General features: G+C 47.9%; 2 protein-coding genes across 21 annotated transcripts in view; one reads left to right on the top strand and one right to left on the bottom strand.

Annotated features, from left to right (window-relative positions):
* Positions 1–6,354, bottom strand: part of VRK3 (VRK serine/threonine kinase 3) — a 70,092-nt gene extending 63,738 nt beyond the window's left edge. For 12 of the 18 annotated variants that reach the window (XM_060289710.1, XM_060289711.2, XM_060289715.2 and 9 more), the window contains exons 1-3: positions 5,754–6,151; positions 5,167–5,267; positions 4,590–4,655 (exon numbers count right to left, since the gene is read on the bottom strand). The gene's annotated coding sequence lies outside the window, so the exon portion shown is untranslated. The other 6 variants (XM_060289701.2, XM_060289703.2, XM_060289704.2 and 3 more) reach the window with 6 other exon arrangements.
* A 220-nt stretch (positions 6,355–6,574) lies between these two features.
* ZNF473 (zinc finger protein 473) lies at positions 6,575–19,808 on the top strand. Of its 3 annotated transcripts, none has more exons than XM_030849934.3 (5): positions 6,575–6,789; positions 10,125–10,280; positions 12,018–12,144; positions 15,215–15,304; positions 16,586–19,807. In XM_030849934.3, the coding sequence occupies exons 2-5, from the start codon at positions 10,239–10,241 to the stop codon at positions 19,147–19,149; spliced, it is 2,823 nt and encodes a 940-aa protein (XP_030705794.2). In that variant the 5' UTR covers positions 6,575–6,789; positions 10,125–10,238; the 3' UTR covers positions 19,150–19,807. The 3 variants fall into 3 exon arrangements, with proteins under 3 accessions (XP_030705794.2, XP_030705795.2, XP_030705798.2); XM_030849935.3 differs by having other exon boundaries at positions 6,575–6,828; XM_030849938.3 differs by lacking the exon at positions 10,125–10,280 and having other exon boundaries at positions 16,586–19,808.
* The last annotated feature ends 4,178 nt before the right edge of the window (positions 19,809–23,986 follow it).

The raw sequence follows: 23,986 nt of genomic DNA, 5'->3' as shown, positions 1-23,986 counted from the left end.
CTAAGATCCCGCGTGCCGCATGGTGTGGCCAAGGGGGGGCGGGAAAGTGAGTTCTCGCCCCGTGTCCAGCCTCTAGCCACCTGTCTCTCCCTAATGGCCCAGGGCAGGTACAAAGCAGAACAAATGCAGAGTGAAACTGCAGCGCTCACAAAAGATATGAGAATGGCTTGAGGTCAATAAAAGTTCTGCAGAACTGCTCCAATCACGGGAGCATTGAGGGTCTTCAGCTGTAATTGTGATGCTCATTTCTTGAACCATGTTATGGGGAAGGTAGAGACCATTAGTGCTCACCAGATATCCACATCCTCCCCTTCACTTCCCAGGATCCTCTGCAGTGAGATTGGGGCCACTAGTTTTGGCTACTTCTGGCCAATGGGGTGTGAATGGAAGTCACTTCCCGGCTGAGGCAGTTAAGAGCCCAAGTACCTCCTCTGTCCACCCATCCTCTGCAGGGATGGCCCAGATGGTCCATACTCCAGATGGCATAGGTACAAGATGGAGCAGGGCTGCCTGGTCCATGTCGCAATCTCATGATGGGCAAATAAACTTACATTGTATTAAGCCACTAAGATTTCAGGGTTTACTTGTTACTGCAGCACATCCTACCCTATCCTGACTAACTTAGAGGGGTAACGGGTGTTCACTACGTTATCCTCTAAGCCTTGTGTATTTCTGCAATACTTCCTAATACTTTAAAAAATCAAAGGCAAAATCACACATAGAGCCTACAACAAATGAGGATACAGCAGGTGTATTCATTTGCTTGGGCAGCCACAACTCAATACCATGGACTAGGTGGCTTAAACAACAGGAATTTATTTTCTCACAATTTTGGAGGCTAGAAGTCCGGGATCGAGGTATCAGCAAGTTTGGCTTCTTCTGAGGCCTCTGTCCTTGACTTGCAGATGGCTGCCTTCTCACTGTGTCCTCACATGGTTGTCCCTCTATCTGTGTTCTAATCCCTCTTCTTATTGGACTAGGGCCCATCATAGTCTGTTTGAGTGGCTATAATAAAATATCACAGACTACTGGGTGGCTTACAATCAACAGAAATTTATTTCTCACAGTTCTGGAGACTGGGATGTCCAAGATCAAGGTGCCACTGTGGCTGGGTTATGGTAAAGGCCCTCTTCTGGGCTACAGACTGACAACTTCACCCTGTGTCCTCACATGGAGGAAGGGGCTGGGGAGCTCTCTGGGTCTCTTTTATAAGGGCACTAATCCCATTCATGAGAGCTCCACCCTTACGACCTACCCACATCCCAAAGGCCCCACCTCCTAATACCGTCACATTGGGCATTTCATTTCAACATATGAATTTTGCGGGGGGACACAAATGTTCAGACCACAGCAGGCCCACCCTAAAGACCTCGCTTTAATTACCTCTTTAAAGGCCCTATCTCCAAATACAGATGCATTCTGAGATACTCAGGGTTAGAGTTTCCTAAAAATATGAATTTTTGCGGGATACAACTTAGCCCATAAGAGCAGGATGAAACTAGTTCATAAATGAAGCAGAGAAACTCAACAGGGATGACAGTGCAATAGGCATTTCCAATGAATATACTTTAAATAGCAAAAGAAAAAAGCAAAATTATTTTATTTGTTTTTTATTCTAAGATTCAGTGTACAGTCCCAGTTATAAGCTGGGATATCAAAATAGAAGTCAAAATAAACTTGTGCTTGTGACTTCATTTTGCCTTGCAAGACAAAGTTCTTTTCTTTTTACTTTCACTTATTTATCTTTGACAAATAACAACTGTCTATATTTAAAGTGTACAACTTGTTTATATATGTGTATGTGTGTATATATATAAATAATTCTAATTTGCCATATATGTATATATGACAAATTAAAATTATAATGGAGTGATCATAGTTCAGACATACAAAAATGGAACTGGGCAGCTACTGAGGATCTGGTCTCAGGACTTTCCTGCAACTTGAACTTTCTGTGAACTATACCTAACCCAAGGACACCAGCCATTTTTAAAACAACATCTGCTACCTGGAACCTTGTGTCTCAGGGCTGTTCCCCCTCGTATAGATGCAACCATTCTGACCCCAACCAATCCTTGCTTAACAAACACTCTACTTCTTGCCAGCTTGATTTTTTTTTAACATCTTTATTGGGGTATAATTGCTTTACAATGGTGTGTTAGTTTCTGCTTTATAACAAAGTGAATCAGCTATACATATACATATATCCCTGTATCTCCTCCCTTTTGCGTCTCCCTCCCACCCTCCCTATCCCACCCCTCTAGGTGATCATAAAGCTGGTATCCCTGTGCTATGTGGCTGCTTCCCACTACCTATTTTACATTTGGTAGTGTATATATGTCCATGCCACTCTCTTCATCCCAGCTTACCCTTCCCACTCCCCATGTCCTCAATTTCATTCTCTACGTCTGCATCTTTATTCCTGTCCTGCCCCTTCAGAACCATTTTTTTTTTTTTTTAGATTCCATATGTATGCGTTAGCAGACGGTATTTGTTTTTCTCTTTCTGACTTACTTCACTCTGTATGACAGACTCTAGGTCCATCCACCTCACTACAAATAACTCAGTTTTGTTTCTTTTTATGGCTGAGTAATATTCCATTGCATATATGTGCCACATCTTCTTTATCCATTCACCTGTCGATGGGCATTTAGGTTGCTTCCATTTCTGGCTATTGTAAATAGTGCTGCAATGAACATTGTGGTACATGACTCTTTTTGAATTATGGTTTTCTCAGGTTTGCCCAGTAGTGGGATTGCTGGGTCGTATGGTAGTTCTGTTTTTAGTTTTTTAAGGAACCTCCATGCTGTTCTCCATAGTGGCTGTATCATCTAATTATAATTCTTGATAAACAACTAATGTAACTAATTGTGGCTTTGCAGTTTTTGCCTTTAGAAGCTTCCTTCATTTGTAGTCCAGTGGAACACAATTCAAGTTGCTTCTTTTTTTTTTTTAATTGTAATACGTATATATGTATTTCTTTATTAGGATGCCCTCAAGTACTTCTTGAATCTGGGTCTCCTGGGCTGCAGTCCTAACAAACCCCAAATAAATCCCTCTTTATTTCAGTCAGTCTCCGTTTCTGAAAGTCTGGTTAACAGTATACATTATGAAACGATCACCACAATCAAACTAATTAACATATCCATCACCTCTTATAGTTCCAATTGTGTGTGTGTGTGTGTGTGTGTGTGTGTGTGTGGTAAGGACACTTGAGATCTACTCTCTCAGCAAATTTCAAGTATACAATTAGTTATTATTTACTATAGCTGCCATGCTATACATTAGGTCTCCAGAATTTATTCATCTTATAATGGGAAGTTTATACCCTTTGATCAATATCTCTTTTCCCCCACAGCCTCTGGTAAGTACCATTCCACTCACTGTTACTATGAGTTTGACAATTTTTTTTTAGATTCCACATATATGTCAGATCATGCCATATTTATCTTTCTGTGTCTGGCTCAGTCTAATTAAAACCTTTTCCTTTATTCACTGTAAAGACTGGTTTCTGTTGAGAATGCAAACAGTAGAGTCCTTAAAATCACAGGCTCTGGTTCCAGGCTGCCTGGATTTGAATTCCAGATGTGCTCCTTGCTGGGCATGTTGCAATACATTTCTATCAATTGCTAAGAACAGGGGCCCGGCCCACAGAAAGCCTTTTATGTTAGTGGTTGTTATTACCCTATCATGCCCTGTATCCCACGTTTCTATTCTTCCCTTTTCTCTTTCCATATCCTAAGTTCTGAGCCTCTCAGGTCTCTCCATTTCCTCTTGGTGCTAACTCATGGAGTTCCAGTGCTTGCCCTTGAAACACACAGGCCGTCCAAACAGCCCATGAAAGAAATCTCAACCAGAGGAGAAAAGGGTTCCTCTTCCCCTTGGCCTGCAGAGGAGTACAAACCACGCTGTGGCATAAAACTGCCTTTCTGTTATTTTACACAAGTTGTGTACGATATATGATTTCAAAACTGCCGTCACGTGTTCTTTAGCCTCTAAGAAGGTTGTAATCCTGATTGGTCGTGTGACTTAATCATTTGCTTTCCTGGTAATAACATTTAAATGGACATCTCTAGCTTTTCGAAGATATAAATACTGGTGAGAATTTTTTTAAGCTAGAAGAGTCACCATCACTTCTCCCTTCAGACCATGACAAACCAAAAACCCTTGTGTGATGTTGGAGCCACAAGATCAAAACTGTCTAGAGGACAGCTACCCTGGAGAGTTGCTCCAGACTTTGTATTAGTGAGAAACTGGTGTCTGGGTTAAGCTACTGAGATTTGGGGGTCAATTGTTACTGCAGCATGGTCTAGCCTAGTCTGACTAATACACTCAAGACTGTGCTAGGTTACTTATGTAAATAAAAGTTTGAAAATTTGAGGCGGTTTCAGTGGAATTTCCCCAGGTGCCAAGTGCTGTCGGATAAAGATGGCTTTTAGGAATGGGTAAGCGCCTGGACCACTGCCACGCCACTGATAACCTTTCTCCTGGGAGTGAAGTCTGCGAGCAGTAACACACAGGAGATGCAGCAGGAGCAGGCTGTTGGTGGGGAATAGGACTTAAGGGGCATACGTCCCAGGGGATGGTACCTTTATGGGGTCACGGTCTGGCCCTCAGACTCACTGGGCTGGAAACTCCATCTTAACTGTGTCCTGTAAGTGAAAAGAGGTGGAGAGGCTGACTCAGGTTTGCTGCACATAAGTAAAAGATAACGGTTGGGACTTCCCTGGTGGCGCAGTGATTAAGAATCCGCCTGCCAATGCAGGGGACATGGGTTCGAGCCCTGGTCCGGGAAGATCCCACATGCCACGGAGCAGCTAAGCCCATGCGCTGCAACTACTGAGACTGCGCTCTAGAGCCCACAAACCACAACTACTGAGCCCACGTGCCACAACTACTGAAGCCCGCGCGCCTAGACCCTCTGATCCGCAACAAAAGAAGCCACCCAATGAGAAGCCCGCGCACCTCAAAGAAGAGTAGCCCCTGCTCGCCACAGAGAAAGCCTGCGCGCAGCAACGAAGACCCAATGCAGGCAAATAAATAAATAAATATTTATTTTTAAAAAAGATAATGGTTAATGTTTATTGAGCATTGGCTATGCAGCCAACATGTGCTAAGTTTGTTCATTCACTCATTCGCTCAATAATTATTCACTGGGCTTCCCTGGTGGCGCAGTGGTTGAGAGTCCGCCTGCCGATGCAGGGTCCCACATGCCGCGGAGTGGCTGGGCCCGTGAGCCATGGCCGCTGAGCCTGTGCGTCCAGAGCCTGTGCTCCGCAACGGGAGAGGCCACAACAGTGAGAGGCCCGCGTAGCGCAAAAAAACAAACAAACAAACAAAAATTATTCACTGAACTCCTAATATGTGCCTACTACTGGGGATACAGCAGCAAAGGAAACAAACAAGGCTCCTGACCCGACAAAGCTCATTCTAGTGGGGGAAGACAAGTTTAATAAATAAGTAAGCAACTGTTTAATACGTCACGTGGAAGTACAGCTATACTAAACTCTCAATAAATATGTATGGAAGAAACAAGGAAGTCTCAGTGTTGAAGTCACCGGTCCAAGGTCATATGGCTAGCTCAGGACTCAGAGCCAAGGCTCCAACACTCAGGCCAGTCTTTATCATTCATTCACCCATTTTCTTTACTTACTCAACAAACATTTACTGAACATCTGCTATGTGTTAAATACTGTGCCCCTCGTGGAAGAGCTAAAGATTAGACTCTAACTTAGGGCAGGAGGGCTAATCACCTAGGTGACGGGATTCGCCTCGGCCCCGTCCTCCGCGGAAACCAGGGATGACGTAGTACCACGGCGGGGCGTCTGTCGAACTCCCCATTAGTTCCGCCCGTCTCCGTCGTAGCCACGCCTATCACCAAGAGCCCGAAGAAGCTGGGGACACTTGGAGCCGGCAGGTTATTTCGGAGACCAGAACCTTCTTTCATCCCGACCCCCGACGCCCGCTCCCAGGGGCTCCGCCTCCCACAAAGAGTCGCGCTCACGTCACAGGCACCACGACCGAACTCTGGCTAGGGTATCAGGAGACCTCCCCCTGCTCCGCTTCTCCTTCCCCTCACCTCTAGATTTGGTGAGCGGAGTGGGGAGACACATATTTGCAGCCAGACCCTCGAACCCGCCAGGGGAACCGTGACTCACCTTCTCAGTTGCCCCGCGAAAACTTCCGCTTGGGCGGAAGGCGCTGCGCGCGCACCCTCTCCCTCGCGGAAGGACTGCGGCCGCGCAGCCTACGCAGACCTCCGGCTTGCCGGCGGGCTGTGCCTTCCTGGGAACTCCATTTCCCAGGCACCTTCGCGGCAGACCAGCCCTCTGACTCAGGGCTGGGGGAGGGATTTTCCCTCATCGCCCAACCGCATTCCACATTCTGTGGAACGCTTCCTGGTTCTATTGCGCATATGCCAACGTGGAGCCAATCGTAAGGAGGGATGAACTACGAAGACTGACTAGGTTGTCCTTCAAAAGCTGGACTACAATACCCAGATGCCACCTGATGCCGAGTCTCTTTCTACTCTATTTCCCAGTGTGCTCAGCGGGGCCTCTAAGGACGAAGAAGAGGGTGGAGATGGGAAGACAAGAAAAGGCGTCCGCATAGCTCTCTGGGAAACGGGATCCTGGGGCTGGCGCGGAGGATCCTGGGTGGGGAGTAGCTCTGAAGAGATTCTCCCGGTAACGGAAGTGGCTGTGGGGAGGCGCGTGTCCGAGCAGTTGGGTCTCCGGCTCCCACCCGTTTGGGGTCGAGTCTTTTAACCTGGCTGACCGCAGTCTCGAGGTGAGGAGACGCCGGGGCTGGGATCGCTGAAGACGAGAGGTGACGGAATGCTTTTGGGGAGACTTCGGCACTGGGCGAGTCGCCTTGGGCTGTGGGTATCTAGGTGGAGTCTTGAGCCCTTGTTCAGAGTTACAAGCCAGGATCTTGCTGAAGTGGTTTCCAACTCTCACCGGCAGCCCAGAGAGGATCGATTCTATTTTATTTTATTCTTGGGTGAGGAAACTGAGGCTGAAGGAGGGGGGTGAGTTGCCTGAAGTCTTTGGCAGAGCTGAGTCAGATCTTGAGGGATGAATGAATGGCAGTTCCTTAGAAAGTCAAGATATTTACCATTTATTTGGGCGCTATCTGTGTGCCAGGCGCCGCTCTGTCCTCGCATTTTCTCTTGTCAGCTCCTCAGCCACCAGGATCATCTCGGGAATCAGAATTTTTCAGAATTTAGAGAGTTAGTAGGGTGCATGTTTCATAACTGGGCAACACCCCCAAGCGAGATCTGGGGCAATTCTTGGAAATCGAGTATTTCTGCCGGAAAAGGCATGAATACCCACACTAAAGGGGAATAAAGAATATACATAGCCTGTGGCAATTCGGGTTCAGATTGGCTGCCAATTTTTGAATAAAGTTCTGGTTTTCAGAGCCTTACGTTTTCAGAATTGTAGACAAGAGATTGTGGATGAGTTGTATCTGCCCCATTTTGTACATGAAGAAACAGGCACAGAAAGGGTGAATGATCTGGCCATGGTCCCACACCAGGAAGAGGCAAGATTCCCTGACTCCAGGGCCTAAGGTTTTCCAGTCCTATTTGTCTCAAGTTATTATGACAAGCTGGGTGACCTTGAGCTTCGCATCAGGGCTCCAGTTTCTTCCCTCCCAGGGCTGAGAGTGTATGAGATGTGGACAGAACGGGATCTGGAAACTGTATGTAGAGTTCTCAAACTAAGATGTCTATGAGCGTCAGGCAGATAAGGAAAAGGAGAGAAGAGGTCTGGGTGAAGGCTGTGGGGCATCTGGGAGGGCTCACCCCATCTAAAGCGGGGTGCGGGGTAGCTCTAAACGGCCTCCAACAAACTAGCTTCATGGGAATGCAGACCCCATGTGGCCAAATCCTAGGATTTTTCAGAAGCTGGAAATCAAGTCTTTAGGTGAAATCTCCCAGCTTTTAAGTTTGGGATTATTTAAAAGAATTTTCTGTCAAAACACTCAGTGCCAACTCAGGCCAGATAAAACACCTGTGGGGCTTCCCCGGTGGCGCAGTGGTTGAGAGTCCGCCTGCCGATGCAGGGGACACGGGTTCGTGCCCTGGTCCGGGAAGATCCCACATGCCGCTCAGCGGCTGGGCCCGTGAGCCATGGCCGCTGAACCTGCGCATCCGGAGCCTGTGCTCCAAAACGGGAGAGGCCACAACAGTGAGAGGCCCGCGTACCGCAAAAAAAAAAAACACCCCAAAACAAAAAACATCTGTGGATTGGACATAGCGAACAGACTTCTGGTTGCCAAGGGGGAGGGGGGCTGGGGGAGGGACAGATTGGGAGCTTGGGATTAGCAGATGCAAACTATTATATATAGACTGAATAAACAACAAGGTCCTACTATGTAGCACAGGGAACTACATTCAATATCTTGTAGTAAACCATAATAGAAAAGAATATGAAAAAGAATATATATACACACATATACTGTATGTACATATATATATAAATAACGGAATCACTTTGCTGTATATCAGAAACTAACACAATATTGTAAATCAACTTTACTTCAATAAAATAAAATTTTAAAAATCTGTGGATCAAATTATACTAAAAAGTCACGGCTTAACCTCTGTTGTGAGGGAAATCCTCGTTGGGTAAAATGTTAGCACTTATTATAGGTCTACCACATTCCCTTATCTGCAGTCACAAAATCTAGAAAGCTCTGAAAACCAAACATTATTTTCCATGGATTTGGTGCCCGCAACTGCTGTGATTTATTACTTTTACTTATCCTACCTAGAGTGAATATTGATACCTCTGTTCTAGAAATATCAAAGTATTCAATTATGAAATGCTCCCGCCAGTGCCCTCCCCCGACCCCACTGCATTGGGATTCTAATGAAATACACCATATATATGGTGGATCACTTTTTTTTTTTTAAGAGTTTTTTTTTTTGGATGTGGACCATTTTTTAAAGTTTTTATTGAATTTGTTACCATATTCCTTCCGTTTTATGTTTTGATTTTTTGGCCATGAGGCATGTGGGATCTTAGCTCCCCAACCAGGGATCGAACCCACACCCCCTGCATTGGAAGGCGAAGTCTTAACCATTGGACAGCCAGGGAAGTCCCTGGATTATCTTTTTTTTTTTTTTTTTTTTTATTGTTTGCGGTACGCGGGTCTTTATTTATTTATTTATTTTTTGCGGTACGCGGGTCTCTCACTGTCGTGGCCTCTCCCGTTGCGGAGCACAGGCTCCGGACGCGCAGGCTCAGCGGCCATGGCTTACGGGCCCAGCCGCTCCACGGCATGTGGGATCTTCCTGGACCAGGGCACGAACCCGTGTCCCCTGCATCGGCAAGCGGACTCCCAACTACTGCGCCACCAGGGAAGCCCCTGGATTATCTTCTTAAAATCTGAAAATTTCTGAATTCAAAGCATACCTGGCCCCAGAGACTTAAGAATTGTGGACCTGTGTCGTTGCTGATTCATGATATGGAATGCTTTTGACACCCCACGGGTATATGCTACTTAGGAAATACACAGTGGCCACACCAGTGGTACAGTGTTTTGCATACTATGGGTGATGAAAATAACTCGGGGGGCAGTGACCATAATTTTTTTTAATGAAGTAAAATAAAAACAACCAGAATGGTAAACATCCCAGTCCATCCTACTTTGTAAGATGAAGTATTGTTTCATGAAGCTTTTGTTCAGTTATGTATGCAAATGAGTAGTCATGGTATATATTGTCTGTGTTACTGTGGGTCATGGTTTAAAAAAAAAGGTTGAAGAAACATCAACAGTCTTGGAGGCTCACCTGGACTCAAGTCTTAGAGATGAGAATCAGAAATATCAGAAGCATCGTCCCAGGGGTTCAGTTAGAGACACATGTGTTCTGTCAACAAATATTTTAAAAATCCCTACTGTGTGCCAGGCACTGTGCACACAGTGGGGAGCAAGACAGAAGGTTCCGCCAAGGTGATAGATCTGAATCTCCACCTCTCCCAAGTGGGTATTTACTGGCTGTATTTACTGACTGTGAGTGCCAAGAAGGGTTGTGAAGTGGCCTTGAGGGCTCTGAAGCACAGGAGGAACGTGGGGCTGGGTGGTTTCAGTAAATAGAATTGTTGTGGTTCCTGCAGGGAGACTTATGTTCTGACTCCTCCTCCTGCTTCTGGAAGTTTTGGGGGCTCCTCCAGCGTGGCCAGAGTCAGCCCTAGGAGGAAGGGACACTTTCTCCCAGGAGGGGGAGCTTAATGGAGGACTCGGCTGCTGGGCCCGCATTGGCTATGACTGAGGTGAGTCAAGGGTCCCTCCCTATCCTAACCCATCATCCCCAAAGGCTGCACAGCTGGCCTGCCTTGTTCTGGCTCACTGTCTTATCATGGTCCCCAACTCGATCTTTTTTTTAAAAATTAATTTATTTATTTATTTTTGGCTGCGTTGGGTCTTCGTTGCTGTGCGCAGGCTTTCTCTAGTTGCAGCAAGCGGGGGCTACTCTTCGATGCGGTGCGCGGCCTTCTCATTGCGGTGGCTTTTCTTTGTTGCAGAGCATGGGCTCTAGGTGCGCAGGCTTCAGTAGTTGGGGCTCGCGGGCTCCGCGGCATGTGGGATCTTCCCAGACCAGGGCTTGAACCCGTGTCCCCTGCATTGGCAGGTGGATTCTTAACCACTGCACCACCAGGGAAGTCCCCCAGCTCGATCTTCTTAAAGGAAAGCCCTCACACTGTCGCTCTCCTGCTCAGTATCCTTCCAGGAATCCTTATTGCCTATAGGATAAAATCCAGGTTTCTGAGCCCATCCCTGCGTGACCTGGGTCCTGCCCCCCTCCACACTGTCTTCTCCGTGTCCCCACACACGCCGTACTCCCTCCTTGGCCTGGTGGTAAAATGTTACTCTGTACTTTCCAGCTTCCCGCCTTTGGTCAGGCTCCTCCCTCTGCTAGAATATACCCCGCCCACCATCTCTGGCTGGTGAGTCTTCCACAACCTTCAAGACCCAGCTCATTCCCCCCACTTTCCCAGGGCAGCGTCAGCTCCTCCCCGCTCTGGTCTCCCATATCACCCCTGCTGCCTCAGCTGTAGCACAAATCCACCCAGATGGGGTGTCCCTGACTATATCTGTCAGCCCCACCAGACTTGGCGCTCCACGGGTACAAGTACTGATTGGGACTCATCTCTGGGTCCCCAGGGACCATCACCGGTTTTGCACACAGGAAGCCTCAAGATGTTTTTTGTTTGTTTGTTTGTATTTTAATATTTATTTGTTTGCGCTGGGTCTGAGTTGTGGCAGATGGGCTCCTTAGCTGCTGCTTGGCAGCTCCTTAGTTGTGGCACGCATGTGGGATCTAGTTCCCTGACCAGGGATGGAACCTGGGCCCCCTGCACTGGGAGTGCGGAGTCTTATCCACTGCGCCACCAGGGAAGTTCCTCAAGGTGTTTGTGGAATGAGTAAATGAAACAGAAACAGGCTCACAGACACAGAACAGACTTGTGGTTGCCAAGTGGGAGGGGGTGGGGGAGGGAAGGATTGGGAGTTTGGGATTAGCAGATGCAAACTATTATATATAGAATGGATAAACAACAAGGCCCTACAGGGAACTATATTCAGTATCCTGTGATAAACCATAAGGGAAAAGAATGTGAAAAAGAATGTATATGTATAACTGAATCACTTTGCTGTATAGCAGAAATTAACATAACATTGTAAATCAACTATAATTAAAAAAATTTTTTTTTAATTAAAAAAACTTAAAATCTTGAACAAACACTGAAAAAAACAAAAGCCAAGGTAGATGGATGTCAGGATCAGGCAGACCCACCTCTGTGACCTTGAAGGAACCTCACGTCTCCTCTTCAAGACTCCTGTCCTTTCCTAGAAAATACGGGGATGCCCAGTGTCTTGCATCTGAAGGTTCTCACAAGACGACTTTTGCCAAAGGCCTGGGGCATGGGGGGCTGGGGGTGCTGAGTAAGCCGTTGGCCCCTCCCTGACCCCAGCCCCGCAGTCATCACTGACAGTGTGTTGCATTCCAGGAATTTGCGACCCTCGAGGACGTAGCCATGGACTTCACCTTGGAGGACTGGGAGCAGCTGGGGCTGGACCAGGGGGACCTGTTCTGGGACACAGCACTGGACAACTACCAGAACCTCTTCCTGCTGAGTGAGTGTCCACCTGAGCCCCAGGGGTCTGTCACTGCCCTGCTCGGTGATCACCCGTGGCTCTCTTGTCACCCATGGAAGGGGCCCGTGCCTCCTGAGCGCCTCAGACCAGCGTACTCAGCTGGCCGATTCTGCAACATTGGCAACGCCTGGCGACCTTTTTGATTGTCACCAGTTGGCAGTGGTGGGTGTGCTCCTGGAATCCAGTAGGTGGAACCCAGAGGTGCTGCCACATATCCCAGAATGCAGGGATTATCCGACCCCAAATGGCAGTAGTGCCCAGGTTGAGAAACCCTGATCTGGCCCCTGCCTTTCCTGTTATCATAGTAGAAGAATTCCTCCAGCTGACACTTAGGGATCTTTGCATTTGCTGTTCTCTGTCCCCTCCCTGACTCAGGGCTTCCCCTTTTTTCTTTTTTCCCTTAAAAAAAAAAAAATTATTTCTGGCTGTGTTGGGACTTTGTTGCTATGCGCGGGCTTTCTCTAGTTGCGGCGAGTGGGGGCTACTCTTTGTTGCGCTGTACAGGCTTCTCATTGTGGTGACTTCTCTTGTTGCAGAGCATGGGTTCTAGGTGCGTGGGCTTCAGTAGTTGTGGCACGTGGGCTCAGTAGTTGTGTCTCGCGGGCTCAGTGGTTGTGGCGCACAGGCTCAGTTGCTCCGTGGCATGTGGGATCTTCCCGGACCAGGTTCGATCCCTGGTCCGGGAAGAGCCGACATTGGGATCCCACTTTGGCAGGCGGATTCTTAACCACTGCACCACCATGGGGCTTCCCTTTTTTAAGACAAACTGCAACCCCATGAGCACTCCCTGCTTTTCCCCTGCCCGGCTTGCCCACTGCTCCTTCATGTTCTGACCGCTCATTTTATGGTCTGTCTCCCTCTGCTAGGATGGGAGCTTCCTGCGGACAGGGACTCGTGCTGCTCCCTGGTGGAGCCCCCGTGTCCGGAGCGGACAGTACCCGTTTTGGGGGCTCAACGAATAGATGAGTGAGCAGCAAGAGCCGCTGTGTCAGGAGCTGGGTCTTGTGCTGGGCAAGCGCTTACAGTCCTCTCCTCCCATCTTCCAGTCACCGTGCAAGGAAGTCTGGCTCCCTGTTTTCTTGATCCTCCTGAAATCGAGGTTCAGAGAGGGGAATTCACCTTCCCAGCTCTGTGCGAGTCCCCAGGAGCACTCCGACATTTGGTGATTGACTAGGAGGACTCTTGGGACTCAGCGAATGGTCCTACTCACGGCCATTGGTTAATTCCCCCAGCGACCAGGTGCGCCAACACATATGAAATGTCTACGAGGATGCTCATTAGAGACCCAGCACCCAGGTTCTTTAACAGGGGCTGGTCGCATAGGCACCCTCTGCCTGCCACGTACCCAAATCCTAGACTCCCCGAAGGGAAGCAGGCATTTGGGCACAGGGAGCCCCTCTTATTGGTTAGGGAATGCTGGAACCCCCCACTCCCGAAATCCAGGTTCCCAGACACCAGCCAAGGGCCAGCCTTGCGAGCAGGCCTTTCCAAGGAGAGCAGGCAGCCTGCGGCGCTAACCGTTCTCCCTGGGCTGTGAACAGCAGTGTCACCCAGGGAGGGAGCGCCAGGGCTGAGACACTAGGTGGAGCCTGTGCTGCTCTTCATCCATGTCACCTCATCCTGATCAGCTCATTTCCCCTTCTCAAGTTCCTTGCTTCTTTCTTTTCCAAAAGCAGAAAAAATAATTTATTCTAAAAGATTTTTAAAAAGGAAAAAAAGGATTACACACTGAAAAATATCATTTCATGTAATTTTATTGCATTGGGGCAGATTTTCTCTAAACTGCTCAATGTACGCTACAGAAGCAGCTTGTGGGAGGTCAAATCTCAGTGTCTGCAATTTTTAAATTACAATCCATGGTAGAAATGTGTTTCCCTTGACTCCCTGGCACACGTTTGTGTGTCTATATATATGAGTGGTGTAATCGTTTGCTATGGCGCTCTTGCAGATGCCACAAATGTGGCTGAAAACAGCACACACTGACTGATGGTTCTGGAGGTCAGAAGTTTTTTGTTTTTTGTGGTTGTTTTTAATTTATTTGTTTTATTTTATTTTTGGCTGAGTTGGGTCTTCATTGCTGAGCACGGGCTTTCTCTAGTTGCAGCGAGTGGGGCTACTCTTCGTTGTGGTGCGCGGCCTTCTCACTGCAGTGGTTTCTCTTGTTGCAGAGTACGGGCTCTAGGTGCGTGGGCTTCAGTAGTTGTGGCACGCAGGCTCAGTAGTTGTGCCTTGCGGGCTCTAAAGCGCAGGCTCAGTAGTTGTGGCGCACGGGCTTAGTTGCTCCGTGGCATGTGGGATCTTCCCAGACCAGGGCTCGAACCTGTGTCCCCTGCATTGGCAGGTGGATTCTTAACCACTGCGCCACCAGGGAAGTCCCATGGAGGTCAGAAGTTTGAAGTGGGTCTGCCTTGGCTGAAATCCAGGTGTGGGCATGGCTGGTTCCTTCTGGAGGCTGTAGGGGAGAATCTCTTTCCTTGCCCTCTTTCAGCTAAAAGATGAAGCCTACTTGCTGGGCTCATGACCTCTCATCTTTGAAGTTAGCAGTGGCTTTCTCCCCACAGTAGCACATTTCCCCAGGGATTACAACTCTGTGCTCCCTTCCTTGAGAAAGTTTGCAGGGGGGTAGAGTGCGGGATTGAGCCCTGGGACCCCAACACACTTCACGGGGCCTAGCCCACGGAGGCCTCTGGCCCTGTGTGGTCCATGGGTGAATGAATGAATCTCAGATGACCGAGGAAGTACCTGCCTCTCCCTGGCCACTCTGCTCATTCCTCAAGAGCTGTTACAGATCCTTTGTGTTCCCAGGCCCAGTTGTCACAGCTCTGATCATTCTGGATTGTGACTGTCCAGGTCCCTCTCCTCCACTGGACTGGGAACCCTGTAGGGCAGGCGTTCCTGGAGTCACCCAGTGCTGCATCTGGTCCTTGGGAGCCGTGCGCTGGATAAGGTGCTGAATAGTCAGGAGAGCTGGGAAGTTCCCACTCAGTGGCTGGATGACCCTCCATGCTGCTGTCATCTGGTTGGTGACAATGCTTTTCTCTCCCTTCAGATTCCCCCAGACCCAACCTGACCTCCCATCCAGATGATGGGGAAGAGCTGGCGGCCCTGGCGAAAGGAAGCCCAGAGTCAACAGGCCCTGGTGAGTGGGCAGAGAGGGCCCACCAGCACCCAGCGAGCAGGAGGGTGGAGGGGTCGTGGGGTGTGGCCCTTTGTGGGCCCTCCATCTTTGGACCTCCATCCCACCCAGTTTGTCTACCCAGACAGCTTGATTCCCTGCTTCTGGGCTTCACTCTGCCTTGCACTGGCTTTAGGTCCAGGACCCTCACCCAGCATGCCTTATCTCTGCCTGCCTCTGTGTTCAGCACATGGTTGTCCTGTTGCCCTTCCTCTGTCCCCTCCACATCCTTCCAGACTCAGCAGGGGTTGGCCTTCCATTCCCTGAGTTGGTCTCTCCACCTTCTTGCTTTGTGCCCCTTGAGCACTGTGGACCCCCTGTCTACCTGTTTCACCGCCCTTTCATTCAGGCCCATCCTTCCTTCCTGGTCCACAGGGCCTAGCAGATGGCCCATCTGTTAGTAACTCAAGCCTGGGCCTAAATGCTGCCAAGAGCCTTCGGTCTGCCCTCTTCCAGGCCACGGTTTCTCCAGGGGATCCAGTCAAGCAGTGAGGATTCCCAGGTGTTAGCACTGGTTGAGACATCCCCAGGAGGAAAAAGCAGAGGCAGGGCCCTGCCTGGGGCACTGGAGGCTTTTCTCATTGTTAGGCTGTTAACATGAGGAGAAGGACCCCTGAACCAGAGGCCACGGAGTGGAGGCTGCATGGCTCAGTCTCAGCCTGCACCCCAGCCGTCAGCCTGGAGCTCTATTCTCTGCTCACCTCTCATGAGCTTGTGAACATGGACCTTCTGTAGCCTCCCGTTGAGCACACAGGTGTTTTCACATAGGTCCAGGCTCCTGCAATCGTGGATTTCTGTTTCTGCCACCTTAACATCCAGGCTGGTTCCAAGCATGTGTAACCATGTGCAAACCACCTTTGGATGTGGTTACAATGATAACCACGTGGTAACAATCATATTGCATTGTTATCATTTATACCTCTTTTCCATTGAGTGCACTTCTCTAGGAAGTGGGCCTTAGCTGATGGGGGTGATGGTGGAGAGTATCCACTGAGAGCCTCCACTTCTCTGTGGAACCCTCGAGGTTGCCCAGCTTCCCTCTTAATCCTCCTGGAAATGGGCTCTGTTTCCTGTGATGCCAGTTCCAGCTGGATCACCACTCTGGCCCCGTCTCCTTCATCTCCTTGCCAGATAGGCCTGACTCAGGACCCATCACCTGTTCTCCCTTTTGTCTGCTCTCAGCGTTCAGCTCCCGTCTTTAACCCCCAGGGCACAGGAGACATTTGCTCTTGCCCTCTCTTTCAGACACTGCTGAGGCCAAGACCTCTCCTCTGCCACAGGACTTCTTGGATGAAGGAATCTTCCAGGAGATTACTGAGATGTTTTCCAAGGATGGCCTCTGGAACTCCCATCTGGAAGAAGCCTACATAGATCAGAGCTGGTTAGATAATTTGCTTGGAGATCCGGAAAGTCTTCTGAAGTCCGATATTGTTACCAGCAAGGAAAGTCCCACAGAATGCAAGAGCCACGAACTCGAGAGCCACAAACTCAAGAGAGGCCTTGGTCCCAAGTCCCTCCCTTTCCCAGGAGCAGGTTCTGTGACTCCTGATCTTCCTGAAAGGAGCCTGACACCCGCTAAGTTTCAGGAAAGTGGGAATGACTTTGGGTGCTACTCAGACCAGAGCCAGCAGGATAACATCCAGGGAGGGGAGAAACCTTATAAATGTGGTCAGTGTGAGAAGAGCTTCAGCCAGAGCTACCATCTGATCCAGCACTGGATTCTTCACACTAGGGAGGACCCCACTGTGCCTCAAGAGAATGAGAAAGATGTCAACCAGAGTTCTTGCCTTTTTGTGCAGCCACTGTCTCACACAGGCTCCAAATCCTATGTGGGTAACAAGTGCAGGAAGACTTCTAGTCAGAATACATACCTCCTGTGGCATCAGAACATTCACAGTGAAGAAGAACCATGTAAGAGTCAAGACAGTGATGGTCCAGCAGGTCAAGACTCACAGCCTGTTGAGTGTCACAAACCACCCTCAGGTGGCAAATCCGACAAATGTAATGAATATGGTGAGAGTTTCAGCCAAACCTTTCATCTCACCCGGTATCAGAAAACTCACACTCGGAAACTCTACGAATGTGCCAGATGCAAGGCAATCTTCAACTTTAACAAATACCTCCTCCAACATCAGAAAATTCATGCTGCAGAAAAGACGGCTGTGTGTCAGGAGTGTGGGAAGGCCTTCAGGAGAAGCTCCTTGCTTGTCAAACACCAGTCTTTTCACACTGGAGAAAAACCTTATAAGTGCGACGAGTGTGGGAAACGCTTCAGTCATATCCTGACCTTAAAGACCCACCAGAGGGTTCACAGGGGCGAGAAGCCTTACGAATGCAACACATGTGGGAAAGCCTTTTACCGGAACACTCACCTTAATGAACACCAGAGGGTTCACACGGGCTACAGGCCCCACAAGTGCCACCAATGCATCAAGAGTTTCACCCGGCCCTCCCACCTAAATCGACACCTATCCATTCACGCCATAGAAAAGCCCTACAGCTGTGCAGAATGCAAGGAGACCTTCAGCCACAATGAACACCTTGTTCAGCACCAGAAAATCCACGCGGTGGAAACCCCCTATGAATGTCAGGAGTGTGGTGAGCGCTTCATTTGCCACTCTACCCTAACTTGCCACCAGAGCATTCACGCCAGAGAAAAACAAGTACTCGACGAGAGCAGGAAGATCTTGAATGAGAACCCAGAGCACAGAGAGCCTCCAAGGGTCAGTGAGAAGCGCTTTAAGTGTAACAAATGTGAGAAAACCTTTAGCTGCAGCAAATACCTGACTCAGCATGAGCGGATTCATGCCAGGGTGAAGCCCTTTGAGTGTAACCAGTGTGGGAAGGCCTTTAGCCAAAGTTCACAGCTCATCCGCCACCAGAGGATCCACTCTGGAGTGAGGCCATATGAATGTAGGAACTGCGGGAAGGCCTTCGTTCATAGTGCCTCCCTTGCCAAACATCAGTCCACCCATAAGAATGAGCACCCCTTTCAATGTAACAAAAGTGGAAAGACCTTCAGCCAAAGTGCATGTCTCTCAGAACATCAGTTAATCCAAACTGCAGAGGAGCCCTTTAAACCTAACAAGTGTGACGAAGTCTTTGCCTACAGTAACCACGTTGTTCAGCATCAGGGAACTCAGGCAGGAAAGAAGCCCTTTGAGCAAAATGAATGCGGGAAAACATCACAGCAGAGCTCGTGCCTTTCCAAGCATCAGAGAATTCACACAGGTGAGAAGCCCTATGAATGTGGTGACTGTGGGAAAACTTTCAACCTGGGTGCTCAACTCATCCGACACCGGAGGATTCACACTGGAGAAAAGCCTTACGTTTGTCAGGAATGCGGGAAAGCCTTCAGCCAGAGCTCGTGCTTTTCTAAGCATCAGAGAGTTCACACAGGTGAGAAACCCTACGAATGTGGCGACTGTGGGAAAACCTTCAGCCTGGGTGCTGCACTCATCCGACACCGGAGGATTCATACTGGAGAAAAGCCTTACGTTTGTCAGGAATGCGGGAAAGCCTTCAACCAGAGCTCCTGCCTTTCTAAGCATCAGAGAGTTCACAGTGGGGAGAAGCCTTTTGTGTGTGCCGAATGTGGGAAAGCCTTCACCCAGAAAGCAAATCTGATGCAGCATCAGAGAACTCACACTGGGGAGAAGCCTTATGCTTGTGATGTGTGTGGGAAAGCCTTTGGCCTTAGAGCCCATCTCAGTCAGCATCAGAGAATTCACACCAAGGAGAAACCACATCAGTGTCCACATTGTCAGAAAGCCTTGTGCTGCTGCTTAGGTCTTAGCCGACATCAGTGAGTTCACACTCCAAAGTAGCAGGTAGCAATTCTGCCCATGGCTGCTGGGTGGCAGCAGGATCCCAGACATCTGAGAATGTGTTCATCCGAGGCCTAAAGTTGAAACCATCCCAGTGTAAGCCCCTCCCCCCCAAGAGTAATAAATCTCTTTATTAATAAAGATTGATTAGAAAATTTGCACACATGAGTTTCATTAAAACAATGAAAACACAAACATTGAGAAGCTGTGGAGCTTTTGAAGTCAGAGTTAGACTGGAGCCAGTCTGCTGAGTTAAATCCCAGCTCTTCCATCTGCCACCTAAGTGACCTAGGGAAAGTCATGGAACCTTTCAGGGCTTCAGTGTCCTCATCTGTAAGGTGGGCAAAATAATAGCTACCTACTTCATAGGGCTGTTGTGAGGATAAAGAGATGTGAAGCACTTTAGAACTAAGTGCCCAGCACATAGTAAGTACTCACCAAGTGTGAGCTACAAACACGCATCAGATATAACAAATATACACTTTTACATTAAAAGGAAGAGAAAATTAAGCAACCCTCTATCTTTATTTCACTGCAGTTAACGTTATTACTAATAATGTGCATGCCTTTTATTTTTAAAGTTTTCCACCAAAATATCCTTGGCTTCGTTGGATCCAAAACCCCAGCACTTTGCTCTTAAAAAAAAAAAAAAAAAAAAAAAAAGCCTAGCATTTTTCTTCCCTCCATCTCTCAGCTCTGTCCTAGTACTTTCTTTCTTTTTAAATTATTTTATTTATTTATTTTTTGGGCTGCATTGTGTCTTCGTTGCTGCACACGGGCTCTTCTCTGGTTGCGGCAAGTGGAGGCTACTCCTTGTTGCGATGCACAGGCTTCTCACTGCGGTGACTTCTCTTGTTGTGGAGCATGGGCTTTAGGCACGCAGGCTTCAGTAGTTGTGGCACGCAGGCTTCAGTAGTTGTGGCACACAGGCTCAGTAGTTGTGGCTCACGGGCTCTAGAGCGCAGGCTCAGTAGTTGTGGTGCACGGACTTAGTTGCTCCGCGGCATGTGGGATCTTCCTGGACCAGGGCTCGAACCTGCATCCCCTGCATTGGCAGGTGGATTCTTAGCCACTGCACCACCAGGGAAGCCCTGTCCTAGTACTTTCTTAACCCACAAAAAGCCAAGAAGAACACGTAAACTAACATTGCATGGCAGGAACTTTCCACTCCTAACCTCCCAAACCTCTCACTCAAAAGGACCCCCTCCCATATCCACATGCCACCCCTTCCCATAATCTCCTCCTACTTAAAGTTGTTGGTTAAATGATGAGACCCAGTTTATCGTGAGAGTGAATACCGTAAACAGCTGGATTCAGTTAGGAAAGCTGCTTTGGATGTTGCTGTCTCCACACAGTTCACACCATTTATACAGAAGATGTGCTTGGTAGCAAAAACTGTGATGCACAGAAAAGACTGCTGGAATGTTCCTCCTTTACCAGTTGTCCAAGGTGGCCACTCACCAGGCGCTTCCCTAGGCTCCAGGGTGGGGAACACCAATACGGTAATCCCTGCCCTTGCCTTGAAGCTTCTAGAATCAAAGGGAAATGGATGGCCTCGTTTCCATTGCCAAGTGACGTCTTAAAATACCACATTCTCTTATATGACAGCAATTCCCCTGAGGATTGTTGGCGAGCCCAGTGAGGACACAGTCCTTCCTGTTGGAGCCCCAGAGTTCACTGCTCACCTTGGCCAGGCTTGTTCTACAGCTGAGTCTCACCGCAGGGAACCACACTGCCAGCTCTCTTGATGGCACCTCCTCGGCCCTGAGCTTTTGTGTCCCACCAGCTAAGTGACCCAGTCACCTCTTTGCTGAAGCACAATCTTACAAAGACATTGGACTCTTGACACTTTTAATATTCTTTCATATTTTTGGTGCTAAAAAAAGTTCAGGAGTATGTGCTCTGGGCCCTTAGGATTTTCAAACCTTGCACCTTGAGTTGTGCTGGTTGGTTTTGTCGTTGAAACTGGGACCTTGTTGGCTGACCGTTCACACCACAGTGGGGAGTGTACTGGTTTTCAAATGGCGGAAACGTCCAACTCCCCACCTGTTGTATCTGGGCAACAGGCCTGATAGATACCTAAGGGGCAGGGCAGGGCAGGGGCGGAAACTCAACTTGATCAGTGTGTTCAACCAAGAGTTTTGACACCACAGATAGAGGTCAGAGGTCTTGTAGAAAGTTGGCAGCCATTGTGTGTGGGGGGAGGCGGGGGGGCATCTATGTAACTAGTGACCTGTGTTCTGCGGGCCAGTGTAGAAACGCCCGACCTCATGTTTGCGTGTTGGTTCTCTGATTAAAGTTTTGAGTTTCTAAGTGTTGGTTGCTTTTCTCAGCTCAGTGCCACACACCTGGGCAGAGGCTGGGCATGCACAGTCACTACCTGCCAAGTGCTCACATTCTAGGACGGGAGGGCTCCTAATGGTGAAAACCACCCCACGATGAGATGGTTAAATCTGTTTTCCCAGAGTCTGGGAGGGGCAAGGACCACCAGGGAACCACTCAATTTCAGTTGGTCCTCAGCACATCATCAACTGGCACTTTTCCATTCTCATGCAATCCTACTTGATCAAGGAGGAAGCGTGGACGGCATGTTTATTCCTCTCTAGTTACAAAGACACAGTAGGCCTCAGGCTCAGGCAAGAGTTGTTGCTAGAATTTAATATTGTTTTGCTCTCCTGGTACTTATTTTACTTCCCCTCTCCCCCTTTTTCCTCTACTGACAAGAGATACCAGTTTCTCACTCATGGTAGTGGTAGGAAGTCCTCTTTAAAAATAAATTGATCTGTTTTGTTTTGTTTTGTTTTGAAGCTGATTTAAAGGAAAATACATGGCACACAACTACAGCAAAACAAATTGACGGTGGTGTGTCATCGAATGAGGCCGGGGAACACCCGGCTAAGGCCTAGCGTCCTGCCAATGGACTCTTAATTGTATCCATCAGGATGAACTAGATTATGCTATGGTCACACAGTTGTGTGTCAGATTTTGGTGGCTGTTTATTTCCCTCATGTCATGCTCCATGTCCACTGTGGGCTGGCAGGGGTGGGGAATGGGGTGGGGCTGGCATCTTACTCTATCCAACCCGAGAGACCAGTGTTCCCTTTTTGAGTCTGTTGATCCCTCTTGGTCACCCCAATGAGAAAGTAGCTTTAACACTTAGCCTCTCCCCAGGACCCCAAACTCTGCACTTTGGGTGGGCAATGCTATCCACTGAAAATGTGCAAATAGTAGTTTTCGTTGCATTTACTTTTACAGCAAACTTCCATTCACGGCAAGTGATACCGATTGTTCAGTCACAGTTGCGGTTGAAAGTTTCAAAGGGGATGGAAATAAATAGAACCTTGGGACAGGCAGTGGCGTCTTAGGAGGATGGAAAGGGGCCGCTCTGTATAAACCAAGGAGGTGGGATGTGGATGCCTAATGTTGAGAAGATACTGTTCTAGGAAAATCGTACCTAGGAGTGGTGGTTGCAAGGAGCTGGAGAAAGGGGCAGTTTTACAAGCTGAAAACAGTTGTGGGGATGGGTGGTGGTGATGGCCACACAAGTGATGAATGTATTTAATACCATTGATCTGTACACTTACAAATAGTTAAGATGGTAAATTTTATGTGTATTTATCCACAATAAAAAATTGACAAAATTAAATGGATCAGAGATATATCTAAATGTAAGAGCTAAAACTATAAACTCTTAGAAGAAAACATAGGTATAAATTTTAATAACCTTAAATTAGGTAATGGATTCTTAGATATGACACCAAAAGCACAAGCAAAAAAAGACAAAAAAGATAAATTGGACTTCATCAAAATTAAAGACTTTTGTGCTTCAAAGGACAACATGGAGAAAGTGAAAAGACAACACAAAGAATGAGGACAAATTGTTGCAAAGCATATATCTGATATAGCACCTGTAGCTGGGCTATATAAGGAACCCTTATGGCTCAATAGTAAGATAAATAATCCACTTAAAAATGGCAAAGGATCTGAATATAGATTTCTTCAAAGAAAATACAAAAATGGCCAATAAGCACATGAAAAGATGTTCAACATCATTCGTCATTAGGGAAATACAATCCAAACCACAATGAAATACTACCCACTAGGATGGCTATAATCAAAAAGACAAGTATTGGTGAGGATGTAGAGAAACTGGAACTTCATACCCTGCTGGTGGACTTGTAAAATGGTTCAGCCACTTTGGAAAACAGTCTGGCAGTTCCTCAAAAAGTTAAACCTAGACTTACCCTATGACCCAGCAACTACACTCCTAGGTATTTCCCAAGAGAAAAGAAAACACATGTCCACATAAAAACGTGTACATGATTGCTCATATCACCATCATTTATAATAGCTTCCAAGTGAAAACTAATGTCTATCAACTGATGAACTGATAAATAAAATGTGGTATAAGCCATACAATGGAATACTGTTTTGCAATAAAAAGGAATCCAGTACCGATAGATGCTACAACAAGAATGAACCTTGAAAACATTATGCTAAGTAAAAAGATCAGATATAAGAGGCCCCATATTGTATGATTCCATTTAAATGAAATGTCCGGAATAGGCAAATCCACAAGACACAGGAAGTAGATTAGTGGTTGCCAGGGGCTGGGGAACGGGAGGATCGAGAGAGGCCGGCTAAGGGATTTCTTTTTTAGGGTGATGAAAATGTTCTACACTTGGGACTTCCCTGGTGGTCCAGTGGTTAAGACTCAATGCTTTTACTGCAGAGGGCATGGGTTCAATCCCTGGTCAGGGAACTAAAGATCCTGCATGCCTCGTGACGTGGTTAAAAAAAAAAAAAGTTCTAAACTTGT

The sequence above is a fragment of the Globicephala melas genome, chromosome 19 (genome assembly GCF_963455315.2).
Source record: "Globicephala melas chromosome 19, mGloMel1.2, whole genome shotgun sequence".
In the NCBI taxonomy this organism is placed as follows: domain Eukaryota; kingdom Metazoa; phylum Chordata; class Mammalia; order Artiodactyla; family Delphinidae; genus Globicephala; species Globicephala melas.
Note: the sequence above shows the minus strand (reverse complement) of the source record. Positions and strands in the feature narration are given on the sequence as shown.